Source organism: Ostrea edulis, chromosome 8 (genome assembly GCF_947568905.1).
Source record: "Ostrea edulis chromosome 8, xbOstEdul1.1, whole genome shotgun sequence".
Lineage (NCBI taxonomy): Eukaryota > Metazoa > Mollusca > Bivalvia > Ostreida > Ostreidae > Ostrea > Ostrea edulis.
In genome coordinates, this window is record NC_079171.1 from 42,204,038 (window position 1) to 42,220,230 (window position 16,193).

At 33.5% G+C, this 16,193-nt stretch overlaps 1 protein-coding gene across 1 annotated transcript in view; it reads left to right on the top strand.

Annotated features, from left to right (window-relative positions):
• Nucleotides 1-16,193, top strand: part of LOC125661688 (receptor-type tyrosine-protein phosphatase kappa-like) — a 107,500-nt gene that overhangs the window by 75,904 nt on the left and 15,403 nt on the right. Inside the window, exons 4-13 of the mRNA XM_056146115.1 lie at nucleotides 7,725-7,859; nucleotides 8,014-8,151; nucleotides 8,400-8,528; nucleotides 8,725-8,862; nucleotides 9,034-9,177; nucleotides 13,571-13,708; nucleotides 13,830-13,936; nucleotides 14,396-14,511; nucleotides 15,008-15,054; nucleotides 15,644-15,936. Of these exons, the coding sequence (XP_056002090.1) occupies nucleotides 7,725-7,859; nucleotides 8,014-8,151; nucleotides 8,400-8,528; nucleotides 8,725-8,862; nucleotides 9,034-9,177; nucleotides 13,571-13,708; nucleotides 13,830-13,936; nucleotides 14,396-14,511; nucleotides 15,008-15,054; nucleotides 15,644-15,936 (1,385 nt within the window). The remainder of the gene's footprint in view (nucleotides 1-7,724; nucleotides 7,860-8,013; nucleotides 8,152-8,399; nucleotides 8,529-8,724; nucleotides 8,863-9,033; nucleotides 9,178-13,570; nucleotides 13,709-13,829; nucleotides 13,937-14,395; nucleotides 14,512-15,007; nucleotides 15,055-15,643; nucleotides 15,937-16,193) is intronic.

The following is a 16,193-nucleotide window of genomic DNA, read 5'->3' on the forward strand; positions in this document are numbered from 1 at the left end:
ACAATTTTACATACAGGTAACAACTGTACAACTACTATAAGCATACATGTATGACACCCTGAGTTTAAAATGTGTACTGTCAATTTACAAACCAGGTTTTTTTATACATTCCATAACTAGATATAGAAATCATTAGATATGAATAAAATGTTTAATTTCAATCATTTCTAAAACCCAGTGAACTTTGAAAATTCACATCAGCTGAACAATGGCAGGCCAATGTGACTCAAATGAGTGATGTGGCTCATTGGCCTCTTGTTTAAATTAGGGTGGGGTTGTTGTTGCTGTTAAGGATCATTTGTAACAGTCCCATTACAATTATAACTACTTTCACAAGTATTTGAAATACATATATACCCTTTTTTTCAGACAATGAGGGACAGTCAAGAGTCTTACTCCCAATCAGTATCACAGAATTCTAATTGGAGTGAAGACCATGAGTTAGATTTAACGGATGTAAATCAGATTCTACAACTCACAACAAAAGGCACATCTAGTCCCCTTAGAAGCCAACTTCGACATAATGTGGCAGACGTCCATTCCAGAACATTTCATTCCTCTTAAATTTTGAAAAAACAGATATTTTTGTTGCGGACACTACAGGTTATCATATATTACATATCTAATATATTGTCATTTATTTTAAAATCAATGTTGATAAATGTTTCTTGATCGACTAATTCATGTGCCATAGGATCAACTCTGGAAAATTAGATATCAAAAGTTGTAGAATGTGGGTTTTTTTTAGATGGGAATTACCATATAACATTGACCATTAATTTTTTTTTGCTATACATTGTTATGCAGTTTCAAAAAATAATGATGGTGTCACAGATGTTCATTCTATTAAACATGTTCTAAGGAATGATTTTATAGAGTAAATTTCATAAATTAAAGAATTTACTGAGGACTCTTATTTGTTTTCTCTCAGATTTTATATTGTTGCGGACACTACAAATATACTGAAGTATTTATGATTGAATCCATATTTGATTTGAATGAAGTAAATCAAAAACCTTAAACTCTTCTTTGTTTTCTATGTTAGTGAATGGTATAATATGATGGGAAATTTTTTTTTTAAAAAAAGAGGGGGGCTAGAATGATACTTTTGGGAATAATACCTATATATCAATTATAAAGTGTATACATACAAGTTTGAAGTGTCATCTTTCAAACTAACCATTTGTTTTTTTTAATGAAGTTATCCAACTTTATCATCAAAATAACAGAATATTAGATATGTTTTATTATATTCACTTATTTCAGAAATACTGTAATGAAATAAAAGTGAAATGATAATTAATGCTGTTGAAGACACTGCAAGTACTGTAGATAAATTTATGAACAACTCTTTTATTTATTTTTTTCAAATTCAAACAAACTTGAAACTAAATGTTGATTGCAAAATAATGTTTGCATATAAACAGTACTTAATTATCAAAAGAATGAAATAACTTGTCATTGGTACTGTTTGGGGATAAAATTGGCTCAGAAAGTATGACGCTAATTTTATCATTAGTTTCCCCAGGAGGAATCTACTTTCTGTATTTTGTGTGAACAGGAATGGTATTCAGATATCCAGCAGTACTTGGGGGGGGGGGGGGGTGTTCAACCTCATTTTTCTCCTTGTCCATAGCTACAGTACACGACACGAGTTTTATGCGTGTTCCACGCAACGCGGTGGAACAGATTTGCCCCAATCACGGTGGACCTTTAAAATTGTCGGCACCTTTGAAGTCCTATTTTTCCGCGCGAGCTAGACATTGAAGTCCACGGAGGATCTCCGTGGATGCCACCGCGGATCTCCGTGGATGTCACCTGTACCTCCGTCGATGCCACCGTGTACCTCCGTGTGATAAAACAAAGAAATAATTTCCGAAATGATTCACCCAAAAAACCTTTTCGCTTGGCCAACATACATGCTCTCACCCCATTACTTATTTAGAAATTAGCTATAAATCAATCAATTCTTGTAATTGTTGTTTAATGATACGTTGGTGTTTTCGGTTCATATCCGTATGTAGACTTCCCTGCAGACGTTCACTCCTTTTTATGAAACGCCCAAATTCTCGACATCCTGTATATAAACACCTGTGTTATTCCTACCACTCGTCGGTACATTGTTTCACGGCACGTGCAGCACAATTTCACCAAATAAAAGAAGGGTCATGAACAACGACAATCACATGCCAGTAATTTCAATTTGATAAACAGCAGTTCAAAGAAATGTGTACCATAAGCAATAGTTTATTTTTACGTAAGGTTTTCATTGTAATTAGGAATATGTGATTAAGGTCAGCTATATACATGTACATGTTTACATTGGATATGAATTTCATTATGTACTCAACTGTGAAGCAATGTGAGAAAAGAATCAAATTTTTATCACTTAAACAAATAAATATTAAAACTATCTTTACTTTTAAACAAACCTTTAGAAAAACTCCGTACTTTCATTAGGAAAATTTCATTAGAATGCCCATACTTCACATTAATAATAACACGTTTTTTTAAAGTTTTTTTTTTTCTAACTTGATAAATACTTTATTACACGCATGTATTATTTACTAAATGTATATATAACAGCTTTTTGTCTTTATATTTTTATATACCATTGCATAATGGTGATGAGATCCAATAAATTGAATTGAGTACATGTAGTCTTGAAATATCACAAAGTAAAGAGTTGACAACGATTGAAATAAAAATGCAAACGTTTTCTCGTTTATTCAGTAACTCAATAACTTGCGCGTCTTCTGAATGAAAGTTGTAAAACAAACGTACTAGGTTTTGGTCAGTTATAACATAATACGGGGGTAAAATTCATCTAATCTCCGTTAGCAATGGGTTTTGAGTCAACTATGCCTTCGTGCACGAATAATCTCGGCTAACGAAGATGAAAAAAAAACCTATTTTTTATGATTACCAATGCTCTCTCTCTCTCTCTCTCTCTCTCTCTCTCTCTCTTGCTTTCATTATCTAATGCATCTAAAGATTAAATTAAAGATTTTAATAATCGATAGCGTATATGAATAAAAGCAAATAATCGTTAAGTCATTTCTGTTTATATTTATATTAGTTTTTTTTCATGAACTAGTTGCATTTGACACCGAGGATTTACATCCTTAAATATTGATTACAAGCACGTAGAATCGGAGAGGGTGTACTTTGAAAACTTGAAAGGTTTTCGTAATCGGACAATTTAAGCACCATTTTTGTTGTTATTTCATTGCTTCTCAAGAAATTTACACAACTTAACCGGCAACATACCCCTTCTGATACATTGAAAAATATAAGTAATGTTAGCACGGGGCTCTATAAAGTTCAATCTGCAGTTTGGTCACACTTCGTCATTCAATAACTTATTCAAAATAAAAAAAAATGTTTGTCGGGTTAGCGGTACTATGATGTATGACTATAACAATGACCTGTGTATAACTTGTACATTCCATGCAAATTCGAAGGGGTTTTCGCCTCAGTAGAACAATGGGGGTCAGCTAATCCGTGTATTTGAAATCAACAGAAGTGCTTAGCTTCTTGCGGAAAGTGTGAAATATATTGGGTCGGCGTAAGATACTCGTGATCTTAGACTAGATCTGATATCGCGCCGACCCAATATATTTCACACTTTTCATGAGAAGTCAAAACCCAAACTAGCTAACCGTAATTTAGTTATACTGTGAGAAAGACCCTAGGAATTTGCATGGTATATACTTATTATACAAAAATCATTGCATTATCCAGACACTCCCGATGAACATCTTTTTATGAAAACCTCTATCAAAGTACATCGAACATAAGTCTCGGTCAAATGTAATTAACTCGGGATTTTAAAAATAAATCATTCGATGGTTTGTATTTTTGCTTCTATTAATTACGTAATAAATTAATTCCAATTTGTTAATCATCGACAATGCTCTAATTTCTATATTGGATAAAGTTATATTTGTCAAGATGCATATCAACACAATATGATGGAGGTAATTATGTTAAACAGCGCATTTGTCACAGAGAGAGAGAGAGAGAGAGAGAGAGAGAGAGAGCACATCGGTAATTATTAAATATCCCTATCACATGTTGTATATGTATGTTTTTCATTTACTGAATATACTAATTTGCATTCAAAATAGGAATTGCCTGCAAGTACGCATTATTTAAACATAGAATATTTTAATGAAGAAAGAAGACTAAAAGAAAAAAAGTCAAAACCAGGTTTTCTTAAAAACATAATATATAGTGTTTGGTATCGTTGGAATCGGCTCAATATGCTGAAAAACAATATAAGTATCAGGGGGGGGGGGATATTGACATTTTTTCTTTTCTTAAAATTCCACCCTTATCTTGATTATTTGGCCTGCGGCACATTTTCACATCTCCCGCAAGGCGCCCGTGGCCAGAACAAAGCTCTTAGCAGCTGTGTGTATTCGCAAATAACACACACCGTGGAACACGTAGGACACGGTGTATCTCCGTGGATTTTCCTCCGTGGTCTTTCCACGGTGGGGTGTATAAAACTCGTGTCGTGTACTGTATGATCTGAAAATTATGTTTGTCACAAATAACATTTCTTTCTCTGCCCTTTTTGGTTTTAATTCTTTCCTTTTTAAAGTTGTTCTTTTCTTTCCAATATTTTGTGTTCACCTTTTCTTGCATTTCCTTTTCAATTTCAACCTTTTCTTTCTCTCAAGATTTCTTTCTGTCTGTATTTTTTTTTATTCATGTAATCTCTTTTTTCCAAGTGTGGCAAGAAATTGGGGATTGTTTTTTAATACCCCCTCTCTCTCTATCTCTCTCTCTCTCTCTCTCTCTCTCTCTCTCTCTCTCTCTCTCTCTCTCTCTCCTTTTCCTTATTTTGTCTTTCTTTAGCTTCACTTTTTTTTTTAATTTCACCCTATTTCTACTATCTTCTCCCTTGATTTCATTAACCTCTCTGGGTTATATGTATACACTAGATGTTATGGGTGTAAATTTCGAGTTTGATCATATATTTTCACAATATTTTAATTCATTACATGTTTAAAGTAAATACTTGAATAGTTATAGTTATCATAAAGATAAATCATAATAAATTTTCTTGAAAAAATCTATGAAATCAAAAAGCCATTGCGGACTCTACAGGGTTGCGGACTCTACAAAACACAATATATCTGCCAGAAAACTTAGCAATAATGAACTAGAGTCTGTTTCTTTGGTAGATACATTAGTAACTGTATTGCCTCTTACCAGTAAGAGTATAGAAGTATAAGTCATCAGGCATTCCAAAATATGCAGATGTTGCGGACACTACAGAATTTTGGGACATTTTTATGCCAGTTAGAGAAAAATGCGTCATTTTTAAAGTTTGGAATAATCCACTCAAACTTTTCTATAATGTTTCATTTAGTATCCAACTCATTTTTAAAGCAAAATAAAAGTTGAAGTAATGAATTAACATGTAGTTTTTTTACTTGTAAGTTTAAACATTGGAATTTTATAAAATTACATAACATACAAGCATTTTCATATTTTTAAACATTATTTCGCTAATATTTTTTCGATTTACAAACAGTAAATTGCACTTAGAAGTGGAATAATTTCTCATTGATCTGGTTTTTATTACCAAAAGCCTCTTCTATAAATCTCTTTGAACAAAAACTTGAAAATAAAGCCATTTTTAGCTGCAACAGCATAACACACACAATACCCCATTTCTTCAGTAATACATCTTGAATATTATTTTTTTAAATAGAACATGGGAGTGTTATATATCATTGGATTTGTTAAAGGTACCATTTGGTTATATTTGTTATGGGTTTAATCATATATCTTGATGTAGAATGCATTATAACATTAGCAGGTATGAATTATCACCACTACTGTGAAAATGGCGTTAAAAAATCCCCAGTCCTTAATGTGATACTTAATCTCTTTAGTGAAGTTTATCAACTGCCTCTCAATTCACATGGGCTGTATAGAAAAAAATCTTCGGGGGTGGGAACATTCTTTTTCCGGGGATAATTAATTCTAACCTCTACATATGACAAGTCCATGCACTGTGATCTACTTCTCTAAAGAGATTAAATAATACCTGAATGCTGAAACTGAGCCCCCGTGGTAAAGAGATAGCCTATAGGTCCTACCTTGTTTACATGGTGCTTCATATGAATTTTAACCGATCGTTAGCGTTGATAAACCACACATCTTTACATGTAACAGTAACATAACCTCTTCACTAAAACTTACAAAGGTAAGCTTAAAAACAACTCCCAATTCCAAATTGAAATTCGTCTGTACAACTCATAGTGGAAACAAATGGGTTAGGTATAATGGGAATTTCGATCCCGACCTAAATTTCTTAGAAATTTTGTTTTAACTATTCGGTAGGATCATATATCATATCGTAGGATCATATATCATATTTCGATAGTTTAAGAAACAAAAATGAAAATACATTGATATAATCATTAGCTAAAATAATTAAAGATGATAAGTTAATGCACAATTATTATATTTCAATGATTTCAATATATTTCGTTTTTTTCATTTTCCTGGAATTTTTCACCATTTTAAAGGAGGCATTTCTGGAAAAAAAATGAATTTTCCACACTTTTGAAAATGAAAAGTGATTAAACAAACTCCCCTTTTCTCTTTTATAAATCTCATACGATTGTAAGTGTTTGCTGTTTTAAGAAAAGTAATTTTAAAAATTGGATGTTTTTTTTTTTCAAGAAAACCATATTCATCAAATAAAATCAACCGTTGTCATGGATACAAGTGAGATATTGTCACTATGCAATGCATAAAGGAAAAGGGGACTTTATTTGCCATAGTATATTTTTATTGACCAAAATATAGTGGTATTTTCCACTCGATATTGATTATACAATTTATTGCCTATTTTTAGCTATTTTGTGTTGATTGTGGGGGTAATCTATTTTTAGTAACATATCTCTGCAGGTATGCATCATATGAAAAAATTAGTACCACATATAGGGTTCTTATGTATAGTGCTAAAGTATATATAAGTATCGATTCAATCCCTGACGGTCGATGTGCCACCCTTTGCATGATTCTTACGTGGAACAGCACTTAAATATTACCGCCGTGTGAATGCTATTTAATTCGAATTAAAATTTAATGCGAAGTAAAACTTAATGCGCATCCGTGAGAACGAGGCATAAGATTCCCAAATGCTCAACTCTATCTAAAACATCATTAAGGCCTTAAAAGAAATATAGTGGACTTAAAATGTATAGTATTACAAAATTATTCTGCAGTCTATATCGTTACTGTGTACGACTTTCCGTTTTTAATAGATAACTATTTAATAGCATGATATTTTACTGTCTCATTATGTATAATAGTTATCTTCACATTATACATTCTATTGTTAATTCGAACAATAATTTACAATATAAATATTTTTCTAGGACTACTCTGTACTTTGTTTCTAAGAATAGCATTTTATAGGCTTGTTTGTAATTCTTCTAAAGTTGTACTGTACTCGGTTATTACAGACCTCACTGTTCTGAGAAAATGACCATATAAAAATGTTGAGTATGAACGATGGAATGAAAATGTGAAAATAATGATTGATCACAAATTATATACACAAGCAGAAAAATAAACGAAACAAATATTTCCGGAATGGGCACAATAGATGTTACTTTTTCAAATACTCTCCTGTATTTTGTTTCTGACGATTTATTTTCGTTTTATAAGACTTGGTTGCTAATTCTACAAAGGTTGTGCTGTACCCGGTCACTATGGACTTAACTGTTCTGTGACTTGTCCTGATACAAACTGTCGATACTGTCACATAGAGACTGGAGCCTGTCAGGGATGTAAACCTGGATACCAGGGACATCAGTGTGAACTACGTATGTCTGTCTCAGTGTTGCTTCTATTTTTATCTAAATTTAGCGCTGTCTGAATCACGTATGCTTTTCCCAGTGTCACTTATATCTTTATATATATATTTCTATGTTGTTCAGGATTGTTTCTTTTTATTCCATTATTCCATTTCATTTGTAGCATGCAGTCCTCACTATTATGGGGAAGTATGTAATGAGACCTGTGGTAACTGTAGTGACAGGCTCACTTGTAACAATGTAGATGGAACGTGTACAAACGGATGTGACGTCGGTGTGTACGGAGACAAATGCAAAACACGTGCGTCTTGGTTCTATGACATATAATACTATTCATTGACTACGTAGGTTGTGTAGCAGTCATTAAAGAGATAATATTTCGTGTGCATTTCGAATATCGCATATGTTAAATCTTAAATTCGAGTGCTTTAAGAGACTTCAAATCAAAATCAATTTGATTTTTTATTCTTATCTTAGAATAAATCTCAGAAAAAGTGACATTAATTTTGACTGGTTTGTATTTTACTTTATATTACTGGTATTGTCCAGCTTGTCCTGTCGGTTGGTACGGGAAGAACTGCTCTCTAATGTGCACTAATTGTGACACGTGTAACAGATTCACAGGACAATGTACATCTCCCTGTTACCCAGGCTGGAAGGGACCACATTGCACTGAAGGTAACCGATTAAATGTAACGATAGTTATCATAATTTAAATCAATTGGTCACTTTTCCCTGAAACGTACATTTGTTCATGACTATTTGGTTCTGGTTTACTAATATAAAAAATACTCTTGTTACAGTAAGAACACCGTTATATTTCTTTGCGTGGATATATCCTTATAATTCTTGCACTAGATTTTATCATTCATAGAATGTGACGGGAGGAAATATGGAGTTAACTGTAGTCATAACTGTGGAGCCTGTCTAGAATATAAGCAATGTCACCACATAAACGGATCTTGTCTAAAAGGATGTGATTCCGGATTTGAAGGATATCTTTGTGATACTGGTAATGCTCAGCATTATTTGCACCAAACAAATCTCAAGTATATTCATTTTCTTTTATACATGTACAACGAATATTTCTTTCCAATTTCAAACCTTATGCATTGTTTTACAAAGAAAATAATCGTCACTGAATGGTAAATGTTTCCAATTTCATCTTTTTGTTCAATTCCAGAATGCTCTTCTGGGAAATTCGGAAAGAACTGTGAGCAAAATTGTTCGGATAATTGTGAGGGCGATCCCAAACTTTGTAACGGAACAACAGGAGAATGTGTGGATGGATGTCGCCCGGGCTATGATGGGCTGCGATGTGACAGAGGTAAATTGATAGTGCAGTGTGTTTAGATGGCTGTTTCCTGTGGGTTTCTTTCAAACGAGTCTTGTGCTTGTTTCATTTTATCATACGTGTATATATTATATCAATTTAAGTATATGTATATGTATATATCATATCAATTTATGTATATGTATATACCATATCAATTTAAGTACGTGTACACAGTATCAGTATATTAACTGAAGTACGTGTATCAATACTTCTTTTTCAGCTCCTCAACTAAAATGTTTACAAAGGAATCATTCATTTTCACAGAGAAATATTAACATTTATCTCCAGCCCCAAATTTCTTACGTTTTCTGACATTGAAATTCCCATGTCACAGTATACATTGGTAAGATAGAGAATCCCTACGGTCTTAAATTGTTTTGATCAAACTTTGTGACACTTCACGTGTACCTAGTGACAGCTCTACATGATTGAAAACGTATCGAGTGGGTCTTAAAACAATGTAGAATTTCCTATTTCTGTCACACATTAGAACAATCGACTGTTTTTTAGCAACAGCGAATCGGAAATTATAGCCAGAATTCTTTTTCAAAATCAATCTAAGTTTATTGACAAAACATATTTGTATTTTTTCGCTATATGAATATATCGTTTCTGACATTGAGTCCAACATGGCCAGAAAATATATGGTGAATAGAATGTGATGACTAGCGAATGATTTTCCATTATCAGGGCCGTCACCATGGAGTCACAATTCAGGTTCAGAGGAACTTCACATACCGTGCTCAAAAAGTAGACATATCATCTTTTTATGAAAATTGAAACTCATTTACTCTACCTATAGATGTTAGACCATGGGCCAGTAACACATTATCTCCTCCCTCTAGGGATTTTTCTACACTATGGTTTTTTGAAAGTGTGTATAAAATAAAGGTAAATGAAGGTTGTTTGATACATTTATGTTGGGTCGTTTTCAAGATATGGCCATTTGAATTTATAAATTTTTTGTCAAATTCAACATAGCTGTTACGGTGTTCCATACCGAAATAAAAGACGACACATTGTAAACACAAACAATGGGATAGGGACTTCTCAGAGAGGACAATTGTGAGAAATACGTATTAAAAAATAGAAGACAGTGTATTATGAAAAGTGGTACACATTTTTAAATGTCTACAAATTCATGTCTTACGAAATTATACAGTGCATACTACATTCCAAAAATAACATATACCTATTAACATATTCAATACTAAATAAACAGTATGAAAAACGGTTCATTCCTAAATATTATAATCCATAGACCCTATCTTTATATGGTATATATGCAGTCTTGAGTTAGTAAATATAACTTTCAACATAAAAATCGTTGTCTACATTTACAAGTCTCGCACGATATATCTAATGTATGGAATCCCATAAATGTATATAATCAATAAAAAGAAAGTACATGTATTACTTTTGAGTATACAATGCAGAAATCTGGGACACCCTGATAAATAATGGTTCGACTATTGAGAATCTGACATATTACAAACAATTAACTAATTTATGAATAATTGTAAAATAAATAAATATATTGTCATACGTAATTTTGAACACCTTTTCAATTTTCATCTTACTTATAAAGATGTCACATAAGACAGAGTCCCAAGAATGATAAAGGCATAGATTGTTTACTAGCTGTCATAGATGGTGTCTTACATGGTTTCTATCGCTGGTGTTATAATAATTTTCAAATATTAATTACTAGAAGTAAAACTTGAGCATTGACGAAGTTGCGATGAGTCAAGTGAACTGTAAGACTAAGAAACGTTCACCCAACCTTTGTTCACTATCGACACTTTTCTCCGCCCATACGAGTCTGTTCTGTAACAAAGGAACTCAAATACAAGGGGGAAAACACAAACTGGTAAAGTGTGTGACAAAAACAGTAGAAGCCATTTTCAAAACTCTGCATAGAATAAAAGTGACTATAACACAATACATTAGTTGGTTGATTGTATATTGTTTAACGTACCGCTCGAGAATTTTCACTCATAAGGAAGCGTCACCACTGCCGATGAAGGGCTGCAAAATTTAGGCCAATGCTCGGCACTTACGGCCATTGAACAGGAAGGGATCTTTACCATACCACACCTGTTGTGAAACAAGACCTCCGTTTTTCGATCTCATCCAAAGGACTGTCCCATTTAATCGTCTATTACGATAAGCAAAGAGGTACCGAGGACCTATTCTAACCTGGATTTCCACGGGACAGTGATTTTCTTGCCCCATCACTCGCCTCTTACGACGAGCAAAAGGTACCGAGGACTTATCCCTTCTAACCCAGATACCCACGGGACAACTATAAGTAAAGTTCAGTATATTGATTTGGTTGCTAAAGGGGGGTGTTTTATCCAACCTGTAGAAAAAACGTACACTAAGTCCGATGATCTAAACAAGTAAGAACCTAAAATTGATATAATTCTTGAGCACCATGGAAAAACATTTGACTTTATCCGAATATATGGAGATAAATACCGTAGAGAATTATGTGGTTGAGAGTATGAAAATGTTCAGAGAGAGATACATGTACTTGTCATTTATCCCGATTCATATAACCGTGATTACAAAACTTGAAACCTAAATCAAAAACACAAAGAAAATTTGGTAGCAAAATTGAATTTCGGAAAACTCCAAAGGCGAACTATATAATCTGCATGTGTTGCTACTGGATTTGAGTTAGCTCTTTCAAGTCAAAGAATCTGTTATAATAATCAAAAGGCAGATTTCTGACTGCCACAAAATTGCCATGCAATAACTTACCATCGCCAACTCTCCATCATCTCTGAATACATGTACATGTGCAAATGATATCTCATTGCATGTCTCTCTCAAGCCGTATTGAACAACCCATCTTATTTTCAAAGGTAAAAAGGTTTCCGAAATCGTACTCTCAGGACATATGTGTCTCAGCTATGGATTGCAAATGGATATTACCTAAGCACCTCACGTTTATAATGACTATGCACATCTGACGAAAAGTACTAAGTTAATTACACTATCAAACATGTTATGTCACTGTAGATTGATTGAATGTATCTTGCTTAACGTCCCTCTCGAAAACATTTCACTCATATGGAGACGTCACCAAGACCGGTGAAGGGCTTCAAATTTAGGCCTTTACTAGGCGCTTATGGGCATTGAGCAGTGAGGGTTCTTTAGCGTGCCACACCTACTGCGACACGGGACATCCGTTTTTAAGGTAATCTCCGAGGACTCGTGACATTCACACCTGATGCCGAGCGTTTGGCGATGGAACTGTCACTACCTGTTTTAACAACTTAGGTTTGTCGCGGTCGGTTGTAGAAGTTACTCACAGACTCAAGAGTTTGAAACTACTATTTGCAATGTGATTACAAATTCTGGATTAATATTGCATGCAAGAATATCTTTTACTAATAACTCAGTAATGCATATACCTCATCTTAATGTCAAACAACTTGATATATAAACAAGGGGTTAAGTTCGTTAATGCAAAATACCTTTTTGCAAATGTCCATATTGTGTTTGTAAGATTCTCGAAGTTTTTCCAATTCTAAACAATACTTTAATTACAAATTTCATGAATTTGTCCCAAAACTTGAAAAGGTCTTCTTGCATTAATGTCAATCTTATTCACAATTAAAGGGTCAAATACTTTTAAAAAAATAATTGTTTTCAAATGTCCATATTATCTATATATGATCTGAAAAACTTTTCCATTTTTCGGCGATTTTTAAAGAAACAAAATCATGTTTTAGCCCCAGAAGTCATAAACGCCCCCAATTATTTATGTCAAACACCTTGTCAATCAAAGAGTTACATAAGTTCACATAATACTTGTTTGTAAATGTCAATGAAATCTATATCGGATATGAAGAGTTTTCTTCCAGTTTCCGGCTATTATGTTTTACAAATTGTTGGTCCCCCCCCCCCAATCGAAAAGGTCTCAATGTTAACAATCTGATTTATAGTTAAAGGGTTACATACTTTCAAAAAATAATTGTTTTCAAATGTCCATGTCATTTATATAGGATCTGAAGGAATTTTCTATTTTTCGTCGATTTTAAAAGAAAAAAAATGCCTTCACATATTTATGTCAAACAACTTTATATATAAACAAAGGGTTACATTCATTCACAAAATACTTGTTTGCAAATGTCAATGACATCTATATCGGATCGGAAGAGTTTTTCCAGTTTTTGGCTATAATTTTTACAAATTTCATGTTTTTGCCCCAAACTTCGTAAACGCCCCCACGTAGAAATGACAAACAACCTGATTTATAATCTAGGGACTATGTACTTTCAAAAAATCTTGTTTGCAAAAATCCCTAGGGGCTCCCCCATTACCTTTACTAGCCCATGGTCTATGTATAGAAATATGATATTTCCCTTTATAGAATGTTCTGTGCAAAGGTATGGTGAGAATTGTAACCAGACCTGTGGAAAATGCAGGGGCAGTAAGAGATGTCATCATGTGAATGGGACCTGCTTCACTGGATGTGACAAAGGGTTTTGGGGAAATTTTTGCAACGAAGGTAATGTCATTCCTTGCAATATGTTGAACATCTATCTATTTTACGATGGACGATTTGTGTTTCCTTTATGTTTTTAATGGTTGTGTTTTCTTACGCAATAAATCGACAGTCAACATTTCAGGGTGTAAACCACAGTACCATGGATATGACTGTGCAGATAACTGCAGTACAACATGCGTCAATCAAACCTGTGATTCAATTGACGGAAAGTGTTTCAGAGAGCGGACGGTGGGTAATTGCAAATAAGGTTGAAACATCAAATATACGAGGCAATATTCCATTATGGTGTAATCAAAATATACTTTTGAGAAATGTATGTTAATCCTTTTAAATTACATATTCAAAGTTCGATTCAAATTATCAATTCCTGTTATTATACTATTATTTTGATGATGATTTTTTTTTTGTAAATTGTTCAACCCAGATTGAAATAACTCCCTTTTGTGAAAAGGTGTTAAACCTGTTCCTTTAATGACGATATGGAAGCTTTTGTGTAATCACGATCCAAAAACTCATTACGTTTTGGTAGTTTTGTGCAAAATGCTGGATTTGGGGAATAAAACAAAAAAAATCTGAAACCCTAAAATCAATCCATTAGAATTAGTCCTAGGCAATGGATATAGATATTTTTCGTGTTGGGTGCTATTTGTTTGATTGAATATGTTGAAACATCAACGTTATTTACAGGTACAAGAAAAGAAAGTCACACCTGAAGATAACAATCTAGTGCCTATCATAGGTGGTGTCGTCGGCGTGTTATTAGCTTGTTTACTGGTTGTTGTAATATTTTTGGTGCTGAGAAGGTAATCACTGTTCCTCGTGTTTACACTACAACTGTTGTATATAACAATATACATGTGTTCGCTGCAAGTTAAATATATGTATGATGAAATGATCTTATACCTGTGATTCATCCCTGCAATGGTAAACATTCTGTTGAAAATCCAGTATTTCTTACCTTATACCATAACTAAGAAAGTGCTTGCTAGTTTGTATATGTACAGGAGAAACAAAACTCTGTATTTATCTCTGGAAAATGTTGCAATCTTATTACGGAACGATACCGGTATTTGTTGATAGTAATTGCCTTTGTACATTTGTAATTAATTGTTCTGACGAATGAATGAAAAATATTTTGAGACATGATTTGTTTTCGAAAGCGATTGGAATAATGTATGAATCATACAGGGTGAAAAAGTTAAATATATTTTGAAAATAATATAAATACGATGAACAACACTGATAACAGAGATATATTTGTCTAATTTTTGAAAATGTGTTTTCTATCATTTTATTCAGATATAGATCACAGGGACAAGGAATGAAGACACAGAGAGCCATGTTATGTACGTAATATTGGTAGTTTTACTTGCATCAGTGAAATACCCCCTCTGACTTGTAAACACTCCAATCCCGGAAATGTGTGTTTCACATTGTTGTTTACTTGTTTGTTTGTTTTTTATATATACGTTCCATTCCGTAATCTTTCACTCGTATCAAAACATCACCAAAATCCCCACAAATGTTGGCCTATGTGTGTTATCAAAAATAGTTGCAATGCAAGTTCTTTATCGTGTAAAAGTCTACCATACCACAGGACCTCAATTTTTAAGGCTATCCCCGGAAAACCTGTAACTGACTCCCACTTAAGGAGGGATCACCTTTACTGGGCGCCTTAGGTTTGACGCAAACCTGGAATCAAAGATTTAACCAGTGACCCCTCGGTTGCGTAGTGAGTGAGTTGGCATATAACTCACGATCACTAGTCCGTTGTCATATGTAAAGTACGGAGACGTTTAACTTCCTTTACGTGAAAGGATGCGTGTAACTCGGCGCAAAATATGTCTTTTCTACATATATTGTATGCATATGGATAGGTTCAACAAAATTAACACGCTTTTTGATTTATTTTATATACTTATTTTCCAATTGCAGCCAAAAAAGACAACTTTCAAGAAGATTTTAGCAGTCTTGAAGAAAGCCATCCATCTTCTTCCAAACACCGAGAAAACGTATACATGAATTCAGAAATCAAGAAACCACAAATAAGTCCAAAGAAGAGCTACGAGGCTGAGGTTGATGAGGACGAGCTGATTCACTCAGAAAATCCTTACGGAGACGCGTACTTGAATGAGATGACCATACCAGATATAGCTTTAAATCGGCTGGAGTCGGTAATAGCGGAGAAAAGAAAAGATAATAATGACGGATTCCAGCAAGAGTACGCTGTAAGCTGTCAAGATAATTCTAATATTTTATGCAAGAGAAATCATGAAATTGCTGTCTTGCAAACATTATTTGAAAGTAATTGCTTTTGAAATGTTTTAAAATCATTCCACATTTTTATAAAAATTATTTACTTTTTTTATCACACCAACAATGTCGATATTTATTTGAGATACATAAAGGGGTGAAAATAACGAACAGTGATCAATCTTATAACTCCTATAAAGAATATAAAACTAAGAGTTGGGCAAACACGATC